Source organism: Lepidochelys olivacea, assembly GCF_965140295.1.
Source record: "Lepidochelys olivacea isolate rLepOli2 genome assembly, chromosome: 5".
In the NCBI taxonomy this organism is placed as follows: domain Eukaryota; kingdom Metazoa; phylum Chordata; order Testudines; family Cheloniidae; genus Lepidochelys; species Lepidochelys olivacea.
In genome coordinates this window covers 25,785,759-25,805,485 of record NC_140415.1, presented here as the reverse complement: position 1 = coordinate 25,805,485, position 19,727 = coordinate 25,785,759, and the positions used below count along the sequence as shown (strand labels likewise).

Below are 19,727 nucleotides of genomic sequence, written 5' to 3'. Positions count from 1 at the left end.
ACGTCTTTACCAATATCGGTAAAGACGTACAACGTATTTCCACTCCGCATTTCCTGTCGATTTCTATGTCAGTGAGTTAGTGAGCAAATCTGTACTGCTACATAGCAAGTTCCTGTACCACGTGTTAACAAGTCTTGCGTGTTAAATAGGTAGCACTGGGAGGCATGGCACTACTGTGTGTTAAGCGGATTCGTGCGTAAATGGGTCTGTACTGTATCCGTAAAACAGTGACCTGATCCCCTCTACACATATTGGCAAAGCATTTTTGCTTGGATTTGGCCTCCAGGAGAGAATCTGTTTTTGGATTCACAAGAATTCCAGAACTTGTTTCCTAAATAGCGGCAAATTCTCCTCTGCAATATAAATTTTATTTATTCAGTGATGTCTCTTACTGACCATTTTTGGTATGCATAGATAAGTCCTCTCTTCTGTTTTATATGTGCACATGTGTGTCCACACACTTCCTGTTGATGTTTTTGGCACTGGCCTTGTACAAAGTGCTTCTGATTGCAGCCTTCCGTACCTTTTCTTTTGGGACATCCCTCAATCTTCTTACTCTCAAACGTGAAGAATCCTGGTAAATGGTAACTTTTTAGACAAAAGGAAATATATATTTTTCTCTTCAGTCTTGAATTTTTAAACTTTGTCATCATGGCAGCATCTCTCTCTGTGCAATTGAAGGAACTGATTGAAATGTTAAGAAGGCAACATTTGTACCCTGCAGAGTGATTCACTGCTGGTCCTCTGCCCTGCTACTTCTGTCGTCAGGGCTCAAAATTCTTCAAGTGTTGGGAATTTCAGTCATCTGATACTAAGGAACCCCTTCAAGCTGAAGTGCCTTACCCAGAGTGGGGCAGTCCTGGGGGCAGCTCCACCCCGCCCCTCTCTTCCCCTCCCTGACCCCGAGGCCCCAGCCAGGTTGGAGCCGGGAAGTCGGAGCTGGGCAGTGCAGAGTGGCTGCTGTTCTGGCTGATGCCATGGAATGGGCAGCTGCCGTGCTTTGCGGTCTCCTCCTTCTGCTGGTGCCCAGAGCTGAGGCTGCTCCTCAGCTTCCAGCCCCCTTTTGACTGCTTGCACAAGTAGTAAGAGCCACCTGAACGGGTGGACCTGGCTCTTGCGCTGGCAAAGTCCTCAGAGGAGCAACCACAGCCCATAGCTGCCTCTCTCCCTGCACCCGGAGCTACCCCCTGCCTGCACACAGCCCCTAGCTAACCGCCTGTCTGCACCCTGAGCAGTTTTCAATCTTTTTGAACTGAGCCCTCTGACCTGAGTTATAATTTTTAGTTGCACCCCCCCCCAACCTAAACAAGCTGGGTGGTCTGCTGAGGTGAGTCAGAGGGTGGAAGTGGTGCTCCCTCCCTGGGCCCCTCCATGTGGAGCTGAACTGAGCCCAGCTGGGCCTTACACTTCCAAAATAGAAATCAAGCTATGCCTATGCATGAGGTGCAGCCTCGGTGCACTGTGGGGCTAATGCCCTGTCTTCACCCAGCAGCTGAAGCCCTGAGGTGCGCCTCTTCCCCCCAACACACACTGGGTCCTGGAGGTTTTTATAGAACGTGGGCTGGGCCTTACAAAGAAAAAAAAGGTTGAGAACCCCTGCTTTGTCCTGCGTTGGAGGATAGGATTAAAATTCAAAATGATCTGGACAAACTGGAGAAATGGTCTAAGTAAATAGGATGAAATTCAATAGGGACAAATACCACATACTCCACTTAGGAAGGAACGCACAGAAAATGGGAAATGACTACCTAGGAAGTACTGCAGAAAGGGATCTGGGGGCGATAGTGGATCACAAGCTAAATATGAGTCAACACTGTGACACTTGCAAAAAAAAGGCAAACATTCTGGTTTGTATTAGCAGGAGTCTTGTAAGCAAGACACAAGAAGTAGTAATTCTGCTCTACTCCATGCTGATTAGGCCTCTACTGGAGTATTGTGTCCAGTTCTGGGCACCGCATTTCAGGAAAGATGTGGGAAAATTGGAGAAAGTCCCCAGAAAAGTAACAAAAATGATTAAAGTCTAGAAAACGTGACCTATGAGAAAAGACTGAAAAAATTGGGTTTGTTTAGTTTGGAGAAGAGAAGACTGAGGCAGGGGGACATGAACAGTTTTCAAGTACATAAAAGGTTGTTACAAGGAGGGGAGAGAAAAATTGTTCTAATTAACCTCTGAGGATAGGACAAGAAACAATGGGCTTAAATTGCAGCAAGGGAGGTTTAGGTTGGACATAAGGAAAAACTTCCTGTCAGGGTAATTAAGCACAGGAACAAATTGCCTAGGGGTTGTGGAATCTCCATCATTGCATGTTTTTAAGATCAGATTAGACAAACACCTCTCAGGGATGGTCTAGAAAATACTTTGTCCTGCTTGAGTACAGGGGACTGGACTAGAAGACCTTTTGAGGTCCCTTCCTGTCTTGTGATTCTATATTTTCCACAGGACCCCGTCTTACTCAGTGACAGGAAGAATCAGGGTTGGGTAGTGAAGGAGACAATTGTCCATAGGAGACAGAAGGTGTGTAGTGAATGAGGAAAGGGCTTGCAGGAAGAGAAAGGATGGTTTTATGCTTAAGCAGTTAAATGCTGCTCTGAAGAATTGGATTCTGTCCCTGCTTCTGCCCCAGAATTCCTGTGTGATGCTAGGCAAGTCATTTAAACCAAACTTTTCCCAGATGGTCACTAATTTTGTTCCTCATTTTCAGGGTGTCCAAGTTGAGACCTTTAGGGTCTGATTTGCACAAGTGCTGAAACAGTGAGTGCATAACCGAAGTCAGTGGGAGTTGTGCTTTGGACATTTAAAATGCTTTATAATGCTAAATATGCCGAATAATCAGGTCCTAGATGTCTCAAATGGGGACACCCAAAATTAGTTGACACTTCTGACTTTAATCTGCCTCTTCTTCCCAGTTGCTAAAGTGGGATAATAATACCCATGCATCTCACAAGAGTGTTATGAAAACAAATTAATGCGTGTGAAGCAGTCAGATAATATAGTGATGAGTGCCTTAGAAAAGCCCATGAAGAAATCCATAATTATGTCTTCAAAGCAGCATTTGAATAATGTTCACTAAGGCGTGGGCCACACGTTGAACAAGGAGAAAACAAAATATTGAATAGCTGCTCATTAAGTGAGTACCCTTTGCTCACTGAATGAGACAGGACTTCTGTGTCAAAGTAGTATGTGATAATGTAATTAAAAACTCATAATGCATATGCATAAGGAGCCAAATTAAGGTTCCATAGACAACCTCAATTCTGAATTTCATAACTTTTGAGTAACTTTTGTCTTTGCAGTCTGTGTTCTTTTATTGTAGGTTTTTTGTGTGTAGCTTTCTAGATTTAAAAAAAAAAACTGTAAAAACAACTTCCATCACATGGCATCATATTGATGCCTTCCTCTAACATAGAATAAGTAACTGGGAAAAGTGAGCACAGCAAAAAAAAGATTGATGAATGTAAGGGACAAAATTATTCAAGATAGTTAAGTCCTAGGCAGACTGCGAAGAGCTACAAAAGGATCTCTCAAAACTGGGTGACTAGGCAACAAAACGGCAGATGAAATTCAATATTGATAAAGGCAAAGTAATGCACATTGGAAAACATAATCCCAACTATACATATAAAATGATCGGGTCTAAATGAGTTTTTACCACTCAAGAAAGAGATTTTGGAGTCATTGTGGATAGTTCTCTGAAAACATCTACTCAGTGTGCAGCAGCAGTCAAAAAAGCTAGCAGAATGTTGGGAATCATTAGGAAAGGGGTAGAGAATAAGACAGAAAATATCATATTGTCTCTATATAAATCCATGGTACACCCATATCTTGAATACTGCATGTGGTTGTGGTCGCCCCATCTCAGAAAAGGTATATTGGAATTGGAAAAGGTTCAGAAAAGGACAACAAAAATGATTAGGGGTATGGAACAGGCGCCATACGAGTGAGGTTAATAAGATTGGGACTTTTTAGCTTGGAAAAGAGACGACTAGTGGGGAATATAATAGAGGTCTATAAAATCATGATTGGTGTGGAGAAAGTAAATAAGGAAGTGTTATTTACTCCTCATAACACAAAAACTAGGGGGTCACCAAATTAAATGAATAGGCAGCAGATTTAAAACAAACAAAAGGAAGTATTTTTTTCACACAACGCGCAGTCAGCCTGTGGAACTCCTTGCCAGAGGAGCCAAGACTATAACAGGGTTCAAAAAAGGAACTAGATAAGTTCATGGAGCATAGGTCCATCAGTGCCTAAGGGTGGGCAAACTTTCTGGCCTGAGGGCCACATCTGGGTGTGGAAATTGTATGGTGGGACATGAATGCTCATGAAATTGGGAGTGGGGGTGAAAGCTCCAGTTGGGGGGGGTGGGCTCTGGTGTGGGGCCGTGGATGAGGGGGTTGGGGATACAGGCTGGATTCGAGAGGGTGGGAGGGGGCTCTGGGCTGGAGCAGGGGGGTTGGGAAGGGGGTGAGGGATCCGGCTTGGGGTGTGGACTCTGGATGGGGCTGGGGGGTTTGGGATGCAGGAGGGTGCTCTGGGCTGGGACCGAGGGGTTCGGAGGGTGGGAGAGGTCTCAGGGCTGGGGCAGGGTGTTGGGTGATGGGATGGATCACTTGATTACCTGTTCTGTTCATTCCCTCTGGGGCACTGTCATTGGCCGCTGTTGGAAGACAGGATACTGGGCTAGAATGACCTTTGGCCTGACCCAGTATGGCTGTTCTTAAGGGACAGTTGTGTTTGAAGACAGGATAGAAGAGCATCTAGAAGAGATGGAAGAGAAGGAAGGATTTTAAATTCTATCATGTTGCTGTTTTTTTTTCTTGTACTGAAATTACATATGATGAAACACAGTAGATTTTTCCATTGTATTAAAACCTGTAAGCATCAGTGAGAAAACACAGATACTGATAAAAAGTAATGCTACTCCATTAAATTAAATACCCCAAGAGGACCTGCTTCAGTACAGGAGGAGAAAAACACTATGACTGCACACCCCTAGTTGTTACTTATCACCCCACTTGGAACCCATAGAGGGTATCATCAAACTACTACAACCCATACTTGATAGGGACCCCATCCTGAAATAAATCTTTCCTGAATCCCCTCTTCTGGCCTTCAGACCCCCCAGCCTCTCCAAGTTCATCCCCAGAAGCAAGTTCCTCAGAGACCAGCACACACCAAGTCAAAGTGGCAGCAGGCCCTGCCAGAACAAGATACAAAACCTGCAGATGCATCTCCGCTGCTACAATGATTAACACCCCCAAAATACGCCTTTCAAGATCCATGGGTCCTATACATGCCTATTACAACCAGGGCTTTGGAGCTGTACTCCGGCTCCGCTCCAGCTCCAGGCAAAAACCTGCAGCTCCACTGCTCCGGAGCTGCTCCACGCTCCAGCTCTGCGCTCTGTTCCAAAGCTCTGATCACAATGTGTGGTGTACCTCATCCAGTACACTAAATTCCCTAGTAGCAACTATCTGGGTGAAACCAGACAATCACTCTGCTCTCAAATGAACTCGTACAGAAAAATGATAAAAGACAAAAACATCACATCACCTAAGGGTGAACACCATCACTCTATATCTGACATATCAGTCCTCATCCTCAAAGGAAACTTGCACAATGCTTTCAAAAGAAGAGCCTGGGAGCTTAAATTTGTAACTTTGCTAGACACTAAAAATCATAGACTGAATATAAACAGTAGATTTATGGCTTATTACAACAATCTATAACCCACTAACAACTCCCACACCCATTCCTTTCCTTTCCTCGCCTCCCTATGACTGAAGGGATGTTAACGGGGTGCTTCACCCTGATTGGTCCTTTGAAATATGTTAAATAGTTCTGCTAAACAATCTGTTCTACCTTGTATTTAGCTGTAACACTCTGAACCATGGCCAAAAGCAGTGGTTTTCAAACTTTTTTTCTGGTGACCCAGTTGAAGAAAATTGTTGATGCCTGCAACCCAACAGAGCTGGGGATGAGGGGTTTGGGCTGTGGAAAAAGGTAGGCACTAGCCTGCCTTAGCTGAGCAGCACCACCTATGGGACTATTAACTAGTGCCTGACATGCTGCGACCCAGTACTGGGTCGCGATCCAAAGTTTGAAAAATGCTGGTCTACACTACAGTTGATATAACTGTCGCATACAGGGTATGGAAAAGTCACATCCATGAGTGACATAGTCATACCGGCCTGACCCCCTGGAGTAGACAGCACTATGTTGATGGGAGGGCTTCTCCCGTCAATATAGTTGCCACCTTTTGAGGAGATGGAATACCTATGCTGTTGGGAGCAGTTTTCCCATTGGCATAGGTAGCGGTTTCACTAAAGCACAACAGCAGTGTAGCTGCATTGTAAATGTAGACAAGCCCTGAGTACATTTCCCAGACCTGAAGAAGAGCTCTGTGTAAGCTCAAAAATTTGTCACTCTCATCAACCTAAGTTGGTACAATAAAAGATATTACCTCACCCACCTTTGTCTCTAGTAAATAACTAAATATACGATCAAGGTATATAGCATTAATTTTAAAAATTCTCAATATCTTGCTGAAAATGAAATTGGTATCTTACCAAATCTTTTTTTTTCTTTGTTCAAGCTCTCTAGTTTCTTGTGCTAGAGATAAATAAAGGTAAAATAGTATGTTTTAGTGTTAGAAATAAGAGCAGAATTTCGTATTGGATTGTTACTGCTGTTAATCGAATTGAAAAGTTAGGGCTATATTCTCATCTAGTGAACAAGAAGTTGTCACTCATGCTATCTGATATCAAGTACTTGAGACCGAGAAGGGGGAGCCTTATAAATATATTACAAAATGTGACTGGAGGAATGCATTATTTTTTCTAACAGAACTGTGGGACAATGTGTTGTTTTGTGATTATAGTAAATGACTGTAAGCCAGGTGAATCTTAGTGTCCAATACCAATTGTGCCATTGACTCACCATGGAAGTTTTTGGACAGATGACTTGGTCACCTGCCTCAGTAAAACTATATGGAAAATTAGGTGAAAAGTAGGATCCTTCTGAAAGTCATATGATTTATCTACGCTGTTCTTATATAAACTTAAAAAGTGTGTGTCAGTAAGCTTCCATAGAAACATAGTTTGAGCATTCAGTGCTCATTTATTTCATATGTATCTTCTAGAGGTTTTAATGCAGTGGTCCCTATACTTTTCAGGATTGCACCCTCCCTTACCCTTGTCCACATTCCCCAGCGTCCCTGGAGCTGGGAGCAGGGCCGTGGCTCGGGGCAGGGGCGCGGTGTGAAGTGGGGTAAGGGGGCCAGGAATGGAGCCATGGCCAGGGGTGCAGGTTGAGAATGGGGCTGTGGGCAGGGCCGGAGCAAAGCTGGGAGTGGAGTGGGGCTAGGTGGTGCTCCTTCCCCTCCCCCAGTGGGGCTGGCCGTCCCCTCCACTCCCCTCTAGGGGGGCATGCCCCACAGTTTGAGGACCTCTGTTTTAATGTAATGAAATGTGTTTTTGTCTTACAGTTATGATCCACTTTCATAAGTGAGCTGCATTGGCTGGTTGGAGTGAATATATAATAATGAGTGGTGCAGCTTTGGGCATTGAGATAATATTTGTCTTTTTTCTGGCTTTATTCATACTTCATCGGTATGGAGACTTCAAGAAACAACATAGACTTGTGATCATAGCAACCCTGCTGGCTTGGTATCTTTGTTTTCTTATAGTATTTATATTGCCTCTGGATGTTAGTACGGTAAGGTTTTCCATTTTTGTAAAGCTTAGTACGTTATTGCTCTATTTAAAAAAAAAAATCACAAAATACACTACACACTAAGAATACAGTTGTGTAAATCAGTAGAAAATATCTCTATAAGACAAAGAATTTTCAATTAAAAAGGCATCTTTTAAAAATTGTAAAGTTGAATAAAATGTCCTGTTAGTTCTGTCAAGTTAAAAATATATTTAAAATCAGCTAACTGAATTTTAAAATTCACTATTTATGTTGTTAATTTTAGTATTTCTCTCAACTTGAACAATGAACTAATAGAGTGAAATCAATTTTTTCTGGTCAGTTTTTCATCAATTTCACTCTCAATTTTTTTATGCACTAATTAAGTGCTGGGATGCAAATACTTAGGAATTTTTTTTTTAAACCTGCCTTACAAGAATTAAAAGTGAAAAGCCATGGAAATATTAGCATTTCACTTAATTTTGGTGCCAAATTTGATTTGTATCCCTATTCTTGTTTTTTTCAATAACTGTTTCACCTTGTTCCTAATAGTTGTTTACATGATGATTTCATTGTCTTCTAGACTATATACAATCGATGCAAACTTGCTGTTAACTCCAGCCCTTCAGAAAGCAGCAGCAGCAGCAACATCATCATCAATGGATCTTACCCTACTTCTGCTCCAAGGTACAAAGAATGGTCTTATTTTTCTGCATCACAATATTAAAAGCATTAGTATACTTTTTAAGTAGGCAAAAATGTGCAAATAAAGAACTAGTACCTGTGCTGGAGAGAGTGCACTCTAAATTGAACATGACATGGTGATTGAAAGCTGTTAACAGGCACTGTTGTGAGGAGGGACAAGCATGACAATAAGATCTTGTGATTAAGGTATCTGCAGATCTCAATGCTTCTATTTTTGTTTATTTTTAATTGTTTTTAATGTTGTTACCTCCTCCACTTTGTCATAGACAAGACAAGAGAACTGAGGTTTTTAGAAGGAATTTGAATATACCAAGAGAGGAGCTTTTGTGAATTTCTTTTATTATTCCACAGACCTAATGCTTATTAGGGTTTTTGACCTTGACAGTATGCTTCAGAGACACACAGTCTTTCCTTTGTTTATGTATTCGTTATATCCAAGACTGTAGACCTCTGTAAATTTCAGACAACTCAAAAGTTATGATAGGTGCTCTATATCTGTCTGCTGGCAGAGAAGAAATCACACTTAGATGTCTGAGTTGTAGTGTGATGATTGGAGCACTGAAATCATAAAATCCGGATCCTCTTTCTGGCTTTTCCCCATTTGACCATGAACAAATCTCTTAACCTTTTTGTGCTATTTCCATGTTTGAAAAATTAATGTCATACTCTTACTCATCTCACAGAGACGTGAGGCTTAGTTAATTGTCAGTAAGCTATTTTGAGATTCTAGGATGCAAATTGATGTGTACGTGCAAAATTTTTGTTATTTCATCACCTCAAAGTGGAGAATATTAAGATTGTTTAACACCCAAAAGTCAGGAGATACCTGCATTAAGGTGGCATGCACAACACTTTTCCCCTTGATGGGTATGCATTGCTCAACAGTCTTAAATTATAAGACTTTCTGTTTCTCAAATAATGCATTATCCTACTATCTCTTCTACAACTTTAAATAAACCACTATCACATCTCTTTACTATAGTACATACTATACATACATACTCTTTACTGTACATAAGAATGGCCATACTGGGTCAGACCAATGGTCCATATAGTCCAGTATCCTGTGTTCCAATAGTGGCCAATGCCAGGTGCTTCAAAGGGAAGGAACAGGACAGATAATCATCAATTGATCCATCCCCTGTCACCCATTCCCAGCTTCTGGCAAACAGAGACTAGGGACATTTTAGAGCACGGTTTTGCATCCCTGCCTATCCTGGCTAATAGCCACTGATGTACCTAACATCCATGAACTTATCTAGCTCTTTTTTGAACCCTGTTATAGTCTTTGCTCTCACAACATCTTCTGGCAAAGAGTTCCACAGGTTGACTGTGCATTGTGTGGAGAAATACTTCCATTTGTTTGTTCTTTAAACCTGCTGCTTCCTATTAATTTCATTTGGTGACCCCTAGTTCTTGTGTTTTGAGAAGGAGTAAATAACTCTTCCTTATTTCTCCACACCAGTCATGATTTTATAGATCTCAATCATATCCCCCCTTAGCTGTCTCTTTTCCAAGACAAAAAGTCCAAGTCTTATTAAACTCTACTCATATGGAAGCTGTTCCCTACCCCTAATAATTTTTGTTGCCCTTTTCTGTAACTTTTCCAATTCCAGTATATCTCTCTTGAGATGGGGCGACCAGAACTGCAAGCAATATTCAAGATGTGGGCATACCATGGATTTATATAGAGGCCATATGATATTTTCTGTCATCTTATCTATCCCTTTCCTAATGATTTCCAACATTCTGTTAGCTTTTGTGACTGCCGCTGCACGTTGAGTGGATGTTTTCAGAGAACTATCCACAATGACTCCAAGATCTTTTGTGAGTGGTAACAGCTAATTTAGACCCCCATAATTTTATATGTATAATTGGGATTATGTTTTCCAGTGTGCATTACTTTTAATTTATCAACACTGAATTTTATCTGCCTTTTTGTTGCCCAGTCACCCAGTTTTGTGAGCTCCCTTTGGAACTGTTTGCAGTTGGCATTGGACTTAACTATCTTGAGTAGTTTGGTATCATCTGCAAATTTTGCCACCTACTGTTTACCCCTTTTTTCCAGATAATTTCTGAATACATTGAAGAGTACTGATCCCAGTATAGACCCCTGGGGGACAGCACTATTTACCACTCTCCATTCTGAAAACTGACCATTTATTCCTACCCTTCGTTTACTGTCTTTTAACCAGTTACCGATCCCTGAGAGGACCTTCCCTCTTATCCCATGACAGCTTACTTTGCTTAAGAGCCTTTGGTGAGGGATCTTGTCAAAGGCTTTCTGAAAATCTAAACACACTATATCCACTGAATCACCCTTGTCCACATGCTTGTTGACCCCGTCAAAAAATTCTAGTAGATTGGTGAGGCATGATTTCCCTTTACAGAAAACCTGTTGCCTCTTCCCCAACAAATCATGTTCATCTATATGTTTGATAATTCTGTTTACTATAGACTCAGTCAATTTGCCTGGTCCTGAAGTTAAGCTTACTGGCCTGTAATTGCCAGGATCACCTATGGAACCTTTAAAAAAAATTGGCATCACATTAGCTATCCTCAAGTCATCTGGTACAGAAGCTGATTTAAATGATAAGTTACATACTGTGGCTAGTAGTTCTGCAATTTCACATATGAGTTCCTTCAGAACTCTTGGGTGAATACCATCTGGACTTGGTGACTTATTACTTTTTAATTTATCAGTTTGTTACAAAAGCTCCTCTAATGATACCTCAATCTGGAATTGCTCCTCAGATTTGTCACCTAAAAAGAATGGCTTAGGTCTCCCTCTTATTCTCAGCCATGAAGACCAATGCAAAGAATCCATTTGGTTTCTCCTCAATGGCCTGATCACTGTTGAGTATCCCTTTAGTTTAATCTCAATTGTCCAGTGGCCCCACTGGTTGTTTAGCAGGCTTTCTGATTCTGATATACTTTAAAAAAAATTGATGTTACTTTTTGAGTCTTCAGCTAGCTTTTCTTCAAATTCTTTTTGAGCAAAACAAAGACATTAAATAAAACTTTTTTTTTTTTTTTTTGTCTGCAATCATGTTAGTCATGCAGCCTATCTTAATTTGGGACATAGGCAGATTGTTAAAAATATCTCTGATTAAACTACTCTGCATGTGCAAATTGCTAATAATTCAGGCAAATCAAAAGCAACTTTTCACTGGAACACTCCAAAACACTTCTCAATAACTGCTATCTCTGTCAAACAATGTAACTTTCTTATCCCTTCTGTTCCTACTGCTTTGATACACAAGCAGATAAAGTTATTCTGTAGTGAGGAATGTGTTGGTGATTAGAAGCATTTGTTTTTCACACTCCTTGTACTCAGCAGTTTGAGTGGTTTTGCTCAAAGTTTCCAGCTTTCTCAGGCAAAGACTAGATTTGGAAAGTATCAGCCCATTGAGTGAAAGTTTTTTTTGTAAAGATGACTGACTCTCAAACTGAATTATAATGGAAATGCTTAGGTAACTGCACTGTTAGTAATGACTGCTCTGGGTAGAATTTTCAAAAGCTTCTAAGGAAGTTATGCACCCAAGTTCCATTGAAAGTTAATGGGAGTTATGCGCCCACTCCTTTAGGTGTTTTTGAAAATCCCACCGCTCAGAAACAATTACAGAATACGTAGAAGGGAAAACAACCATTTACTGTTTTTCACTTTGGCTCTTCCTTTTCTAAGATCTTGTTCTCTGAAAAAGAAACATTCTATGTAAGAAAAATATGAACATGCTTTACTGAACACAACCAAAAAAATTGCCTTACTAGTTGACTTCTGGTGAGTCTCTCATGGAATGCCAGTTGGGACTACCCTTTTTTTTTTTTCCCCTTAAGAGAAATTGTCTTGTTCAGATATGTGCTCTTTTTGGTGCCAGTATTTATCAGCATAATTTTTAAGTGGGCTATAAACTAAATCTCTTACGAAACAAGTTAGTCATGCAAAAACATTTAATTAAAACAGTTTTCTGCAGTGGCAAGACTGAAAATAGTTTCTGGATAGAAGTGATGAATATTATGATATTTAGATTTTACAATTAACATGTGGCTCTCTGACCTTTTTACAGAAAACATAAGTGTTTCAAACCATGGAGTTATATTCCCAATGGAATTATGCCAATCTTCTGGCGTGTAGTATACTGGACATCACAGTTCTTAACCTGGTAAGTGAGGGAACTAGATCGCAAAGACCACAATATATATTCTGAAAATAAAAGTTGCTAGTATTTACAAATACCTTTAAGATTTCATTCCGAGAGATTCTTACATTGTCATCTGATGGTCTGGCAGAAGAAAATTGTTTTGAAATCAAATACCTTCTAACGTAGTTTCAGTAAAGCATTTAAACATGTTTAACTCCCATTAACTAATGGGGATTTAATGAGGAATATATCCAATTAAAAACCCAAGCACTGACAGTAAAACTTAATACAAGACAAATATACTTAACTAAATTCAAAATTAAAGAGTTTTGGTGTAGCAGACAGAATATTCCTTACTCTGGCCACTCTGAAGCTCATAAAAATGTTCTTTTATTCTGTGCTGCCATTGCTTCTGTATACTCTTGGGGGAGCAAGCGGCACAATCTATATCTAATATTCTGAGTCAGAGATATAATCTTAGCACAGATCAAAATAAGCAAATAAAACCATTCCTGCCCAAGAGCAAAATGTTACAAGGTCTCTCTGTTCAGCAGTGCTCTCTTTTTTGAGGGTGAATTCTTCCAAGAAATGTGTGTAAGAACAAATCCTACATTTCATCGTTATGAGAGGCTATAAAAAGGACTTAGCGGAATTTGAGAGCTACATAAGAGAAGGCACATGCCTGCAGTAGCTGCAACCAATATGTTTAGAGGGAAAACAATATGTGTATGCCTTGTTTTAGATATATTGGTTAGTGTATTAATGTGAAACTACGACCAAGAGGAGCAAAGCCTGTAGTGCTCTTATAAGTGGTGGTTTTTCATACTAAAGCTGTCTATAGATATTAATCTAAACACAAGTTATTTCAAGGTTTACTGTCAACTAGATGTATCTAAAGAGAACACAAATGTAATAGGTAACAGGTTTTGCTAGGAGAACTCTGCAAGTGAAAACTGGCAAATAGGGTAAAATGGAAAAATCTTACATCATTAATGTGTTTTTGTTTGATTCTAGGATTCTCTTACCTTTCATGCAGTCATATGCTAGATCAGGAGGATTCTCCATTACTGGAAAGATTAAAACTGCATTGATTGAGAATGCAATCTATTATGGCACTTACTTGCTGATTTTTGGAGCATTTTTAATATATGTGGCTGTAAATCCAAATTTCAATCTACAATGGTAAGAGTAATACTATTGTAAGTATTTGTCTTTGTTTTTTAAACTGTGTTTGTATTTCTCACAATATCTCTGCAATGGAGAAGTTGGGCAGTACTAATCTAACCTAGAATTTGGACTTGCTCTAGACCAGGGGCGGGCAAACTTTTTGGCTTGAAATTGTATGGAGGGCCAGTTAGGGGAGGCTCTGCCTCCCCAAACAGCCAGGCATGGCCCTACCCCCATCCACACCCCCTGATGGACTCCTGCCTCATCCACTCCCCATGCTCCCTGACCACCCCTGGAATTCCCGCCCCTGACTGCCCCTCAGGACCTCTGCCCCCATTTCCCCCCTGTTCCCCACCCTCTGACCGCCCCCCGAACTTCCCTGTCCTCTATCCAACCCCCCTACTCCCTTACCGCACTGCCTGGAGCACCGGTGGCTGGCAGCCTGGCTGCACCAGGACAGACAGCCGCACCGCAAAGCACAGAGCATCAGGTCAGAGCATTGCGCCAGCGGCATAGCAAGGTAAGGCTGCAGGGGAGGGGGAACAGCTGGAGAGGGGCCAGGGGCCAGCCTCCCAGGCCAGGAGCTCAAGGGCCAGGCACGATGGTCCCTCAGGCTGGATGTGGCCCACGTGCCGTAGTTTACCCACCTCTGCTCCAGACTTTCCCTGAATATACTACTATTTCTGTTGATTTTTTTTTTTCAAGACGTGTGTGTGTGTGTGTGTGTGTGTATAATTTGTATATGGTTTAGTCTGATTTCCAATATTTTCTCTCTAGCACTTGCTTTTCAGATGGCATTTCTGGAAAAACTTTTATTGGTCAGGTTTTTTTAGGAAGGCTTGTGGTAGTATTGTCTGTTTAAATGTTTCTGGGATCACATTTAAATTTTTGATCTGGGCCTTTATCTGCAGTTAACTTTGAAATGGAAGACTTCAATCAATAAACGTCTTTTCAAATCCTGGAATGTAGTATTTACAAAGAAACTTGCTAGCATTAAAAAAGACACTTGAAAATATGGAAAATAGTACAAATTAATATAAACCTCTACCATCATCTCTGGTATGGTAGTCTATTGTTCCAGCAAGTTTGCTGCTGGATTTTCTGATTTATTCTTTCCCCTTGCATGCCCCTGCCCCTTAAGCTTCAGAGGCAGGAAAAGGTGACTCTTGTATGTTGTTTTTCCCAGTATAGTCTGCCTCTCAGCACTCTGTATGAGTGCACCTGGTGAACAGCACTCACGTTGCTCGTTTAAGGCAGAGGCTTCTTAGTGGCTTTTTCTGGGGTGTCTCGTTTCAGGATATCTTTGTCATCTTCTCCTTTTCTCCCCAGCTTAGTCTCTGTATGATAGACAAGAAGATCTTCCGGGGCAGCATGTTAAGGAAAGCTGGGGACTGCTCTAGCCTAGTGGTGGATACTCAACCCTTTCAGTGCTTCAGCATGGGAGGTGGCCTATCTGCAAGAGAAACCTTTGGCTTATTTCAAAGACTTGAAAGATATAGACAATGCCAGCAGTTTCAAGTGTGACATAGTAGATAGGAAACTAATCTTGGTTCTGTGTATGTGAAAACGTAATTACTTACTGGCGGTCACTCTTCTGTTTTAGGAACCAGCTTCAGACAATTGGGATAGCAGCTGCCAACACATGGGGTCTTTTCCTTCTTGTGTTGTTGTTGGGGTATGGTTTGGTAGAAATTCCACGCTCTCACTGGAATGGAGCAAAAAAGGGGTACCTTCTCATGAAGACTTATTTCAAGGTTGCCAAACTGATGACTGAAAAAGCAGATGCAGAGGAGAACTTAGAAGATATTATGGAGGTGAACAAGCTAATTTTAATTAAGAAATATAAAGTGGGGAGGGTTTAATTATTCATCTTCAATTCCACATTTCCTCAAAAGGAGGAACATCTTAAGTAACACGAGCCTACTTTAGAAAGTTACTGTCATGAAATTATGGAAGTGGCCAGAGGTCCCAGTCGGGGTGCTAATTATTGTATAAAATCAGAAGTAAAAACAGTATCTGCTCTGAAGAGCTTACAAACGGCTACATGGTGGTAATTTGATGTGGTGCATCAGCAACAAGAACAGCAATCATCAGGTGTTGACTCTTGGATCAGTGCTGATCAATAAGGGGTGCATGCATAAAGATTTAGTGCACAGACCCCATTAATGCTCATGCAGCTTACACTGTTAACACTTCTGTGCGCTACTTAAAAACTTTCATTCTTAAAAATCTATCTTGTAATAATATATTCAGGATCTGTTTCTTGATTCTATTTATACTTCTTTTTGATGAGTGAACAGAAGGTATATTTGTTTTCCAAAGAGATTCTCTTGAGAAATGCACTACCATTATTCTTCATTCCTATGATTTGCCAGTGAGCAATAGAATCAAATCTTCTATTAAGAACAAAGTGTGAATCAAAGAAATTCAGCAACTAGTATTTACTGTCCTGTTCTAGTGCCCATGACCATAAAATTATGCATTTGACACTTGTGGGGATTTGTATGGTATGGTAACTCTTCCTACATATATACAGTGTGTTAGGGGGCATATTCCTTCACCCACTTACTTCCCTGGTCCTTCTCGCACGAACAGAGAGCAACAATACCCGAAGTCCGAAGGTGCAAACAATGGGATGTTTATTGTGAACTTCCAGCAAGTGTGATTCCAGTTTCCTTCCTCAGCGTCCCCGTTCCCAGCTCTGACACCACAGAGCCTTGCCTGTGTCCCTGTTCCCATTCCCCACCCATTAGCAAAACATGATTCCAATTTCCCACCCCCATTCCTTGTTCCCATTCCCCCCTTACTTCCTGATTGACTGCAGACTATATAGTAAAACTTTGTTCTGCTTAGCCATACCTTAACCAATCATTTCACTGAAATTTAACTAACCAATCCTAACATATTGTAACACGATTATCTAACCAATTCTATCCCACCACCTTAATTAGTTTACACCCAACAAAATTAATTATACAGCAGACGGAAACAATCACAGAACCAGACATAGATTATACAGACAAACAATAGGGAAATGGGGACTACAGTGATAGAACAACAAAAAATGAGGATTTCACATCCCAGCTATTGATAAATGAGTTCTTGCCAGACAGGATGCTATCAAACTAAGTTTTCTTTAAATCTTCTAGGCTCTTCCATTACTCTGGAGGTGATAGGCATTATCAGGACAGGAATGTATTCCTAACAGCCCAATAGCACCTTATTTCAGTGTGACTAGTTTGGAATGTAAGGATGTGACCGGTCGCTTCCCAGCTTATGGCTGCCTCTGCTGCTTAGCCAAAGGCCTTAGCCTAAGAACAGGGCCTCAGACTGTCACAGTAAGAGAAGGCCCTTACACTGGCAGACAGTGATTTTGATTCTTTCTTTTATACCTCTATAACTATCTAAGTGATAAGAACACACTTAAATTCTTAAATTATAGGCCTTTGCAGACAGCCCTGAATATCTATATCCTAACACAGGTGTGATAAAATGGCAGCGGAAACTTCATCTCCTTATTCTGGGGATGTTTTGGTGAAAGAGATACTGACAATTTTGCAGATCTATGAACTGAAAATTATGCTTTCTGAGCCTTTAGAACTTCCGATATTCAGTCATAGTTTATTGCCTGAAAAGCACTCCTGGCTGGAGGGATTGCTCACAGATTGAGGTCCAATATCTGCAACCCACAAGAACTACAATACTCAGGGAGGGCATCATTAGTTCTAGAAAGTAAAACCAGTGCTAAAATGTCTAGTATCTGAAAGCTTGTTGTGATTTTAAGGTTTGAAATGTTATGAACTTATTCTGAAAGTGAATGCACTATGCTTTGGATATCTGTGCATCACATGATATAATACATTCCTTGACATTGGTGAAATTCTCAAGGGCAATAATACCTGAGACTTCAAACAATGCTGACACCAGCTCAGCGAATTCAACTGTAGATCTCCAGATAAATTTGTCACTAGTACACCAGAAGAACTGTAGATTTCAGTCTTCCTGTAGGAGCACAGAAAACACCCAGATCCTTGAGTAAACTCATATAAAATAGTTATCTCATGCATTACCAATTGGATGGAGGAAGATATATGATTCTCCCCCATCTCTTTGACCTGTCCAAGCCTGGTGCATCACTGAGTTCTTGGCTGGAAACAGCTGTGACAAAACTTGCCTGTGTGTTAGGCAGCATCTTCCGTCTACTCGGCTATTATTGATGCTTGTCAAACATTCTTTGAAATGTGGCAACCAGAGGTGAGAGGGCAATACCTAGGCAGAGGGATTACAGGATATTCAAAAAATCCTTAATGGCAACAAGGGGATTCTCTGAAGGAACCTGGGATGAGTCACTTTCTGCCACTTCCAAGTTTACTTCCCTCGTGAGTCACCACAACAAATATCTAAAGCCACTAGCATTGCACCCTGGATCATTTTACATGTCTTATAACCCACTCACATTGAGTCACATACCAGTATTAAACAATATGTGACAAAATCAGGCAAGAATAAAACTTATTTCCCATCCCCAAATTAAAACAAAAAGCATTTTCCCGTCAATGTGCCTGATTAAAAACAGACCATCAGTTTCTGTTTTGTGTGCATGCACAGACATGATAGCATTTGTAGGTCTATTTGATGCCGAGAGTTTTTCTGATTTACTTTCCTATACTATAGGGAATATTGTGAAATTATTTTATATTGTTGATTTGCGTAATAAAGCTCAGCAACATTCATTGGTAAGAAATTTCAAAATTTTTGAAGAATCATTTGGGTTGGCGAGGACCTCTATTGGGTCACATAAGATTTCCACTTAAGAGCTTTTAGCCACTTCATACACTGAAATGACATGTAATGTTTCTGGGTTGTTTTTTTGTTTTAAACAGGAAGTCCGTAAAGTGAATGAGGGTATCAAGTATAATCACCCTTTGAGAAAATGCGTTGATACAATATTGAAAAAGGTAATTAATGAATTCTACAGTTTTAGAGATTCTTGCTCTTTTGTAAGTTCCTGAACATATTAAAATCTGACTTTAGCCCTTTTAAGACTCTTGTCCAATGTGAGAATTTCTTTTCTCGTAGTTTATTTTGTTTCAATAAATGAAAACCTTTTGAAAGCTGTTATTCTTAAAAGCTCAGTTGAATACCAGCTGTCCTAATTATGTTGTTATGAAATGTGAAATTATTAACTTGGGATTCTGTTTATAGTATTAGGACTTCTTCTAGAATATGGAAAGCAAGCACAGAGCATTTTTGAACATAATGTAACTTTTAAAAAAGATTTTCATCTTGATGATCTGCTGACCTAACACTTGAGTTATAATTTATAATTTCTTCTTATGAGAGTCAACCTCTCAATGCAATCACATCTGTTTAGTATGATGTATATAATTGCTTGTCTTCTATAAATTTAGTTTGAGCTATTCTTTGGTGGTTGGTGTATAGTTTTTTCCATATCTAGCAATAAAATTACATTGTAAAGGATAACTGAAAAATAAGTATTCTTTCTGCTTCTATGTACTGTATCCTATTCTGAATTTATTCATACAAACTTGAATAAAATACATTTTTCTTTAACAAGATATGTCTTTTTTTTTTTATATTCTTCGAACGTGATCATTTACATACAGGGAAATGCAGACTCCACTTTTATAAGTGAATCCTTTGCAGTATCGGAGGGGAAAGAAATTGAATATTTTAAGTGAAATGCATTTCAGTTGCATCTACTCTCCAAAAAAAATATTTTAAGACTTCAATAAAAGACCATATCCTACTGGTAATGTATGCTCTGCTTTCATAAATGAAGTATTTCAATTATTTTCCTTTTCCTACCAGTGTCCTACTGAATACCAGGAAAGAATGGGTAGGAATATGGATGACTATGAAGATTTTGATGACAGGCAAAACAACTATCCAAGTGAGAAAAGTCTGGTCAAACTTCACAAACAGGTAACTCGATAAGTTTCTGTTGCAACATCACTTCTCTTGCTAACTTATTCATTTAAGACCATTGTTTGTTCTTA

The 19,727-nt window shown here is 40.2% G+C and overlaps 1 protein-coding gene across 1 annotated transcript in view; it reads left to right on the top strand.

Moving 5' to 3' along the window:
- LMBRD2 (LMBR1 domain containing 2) overlaps window positions 1-19,727 on the top strand; it is a 55,651-nt gene that overhangs the window by 9,242 nt on the left and 26,682 nt on the right. Inside the window, exons 2-8 of the mRNA XM_084628466.1 lie at window positions 7,488-7,717; window positions 8,277-8,380; window positions 12,466-12,561; window positions 13,555-13,722; window positions 15,311-15,521; window positions 18,591-18,665; window positions 19,540-19,653. Coding sequence (XP_084484592.1) covers window positions 7,544-7,717; window positions 8,277-8,380; window positions 12,466-12,561; window positions 13,555-13,722; window positions 15,311-15,521; window positions 18,591-18,665; window positions 19,540-19,653 — 942 coding nt within the window. The 5' untranslated portion in view covers window positions 7,488-7,543. The remainder of the gene's footprint in view (window positions 1-7,487; window positions 7,718-8,276; window positions 8,381-12,465; window positions 12,562-13,554; window positions 13,723-15,310; window positions 15,522-18,590; window positions 18,666-19,539; window positions 19,654-19,727) is intronic.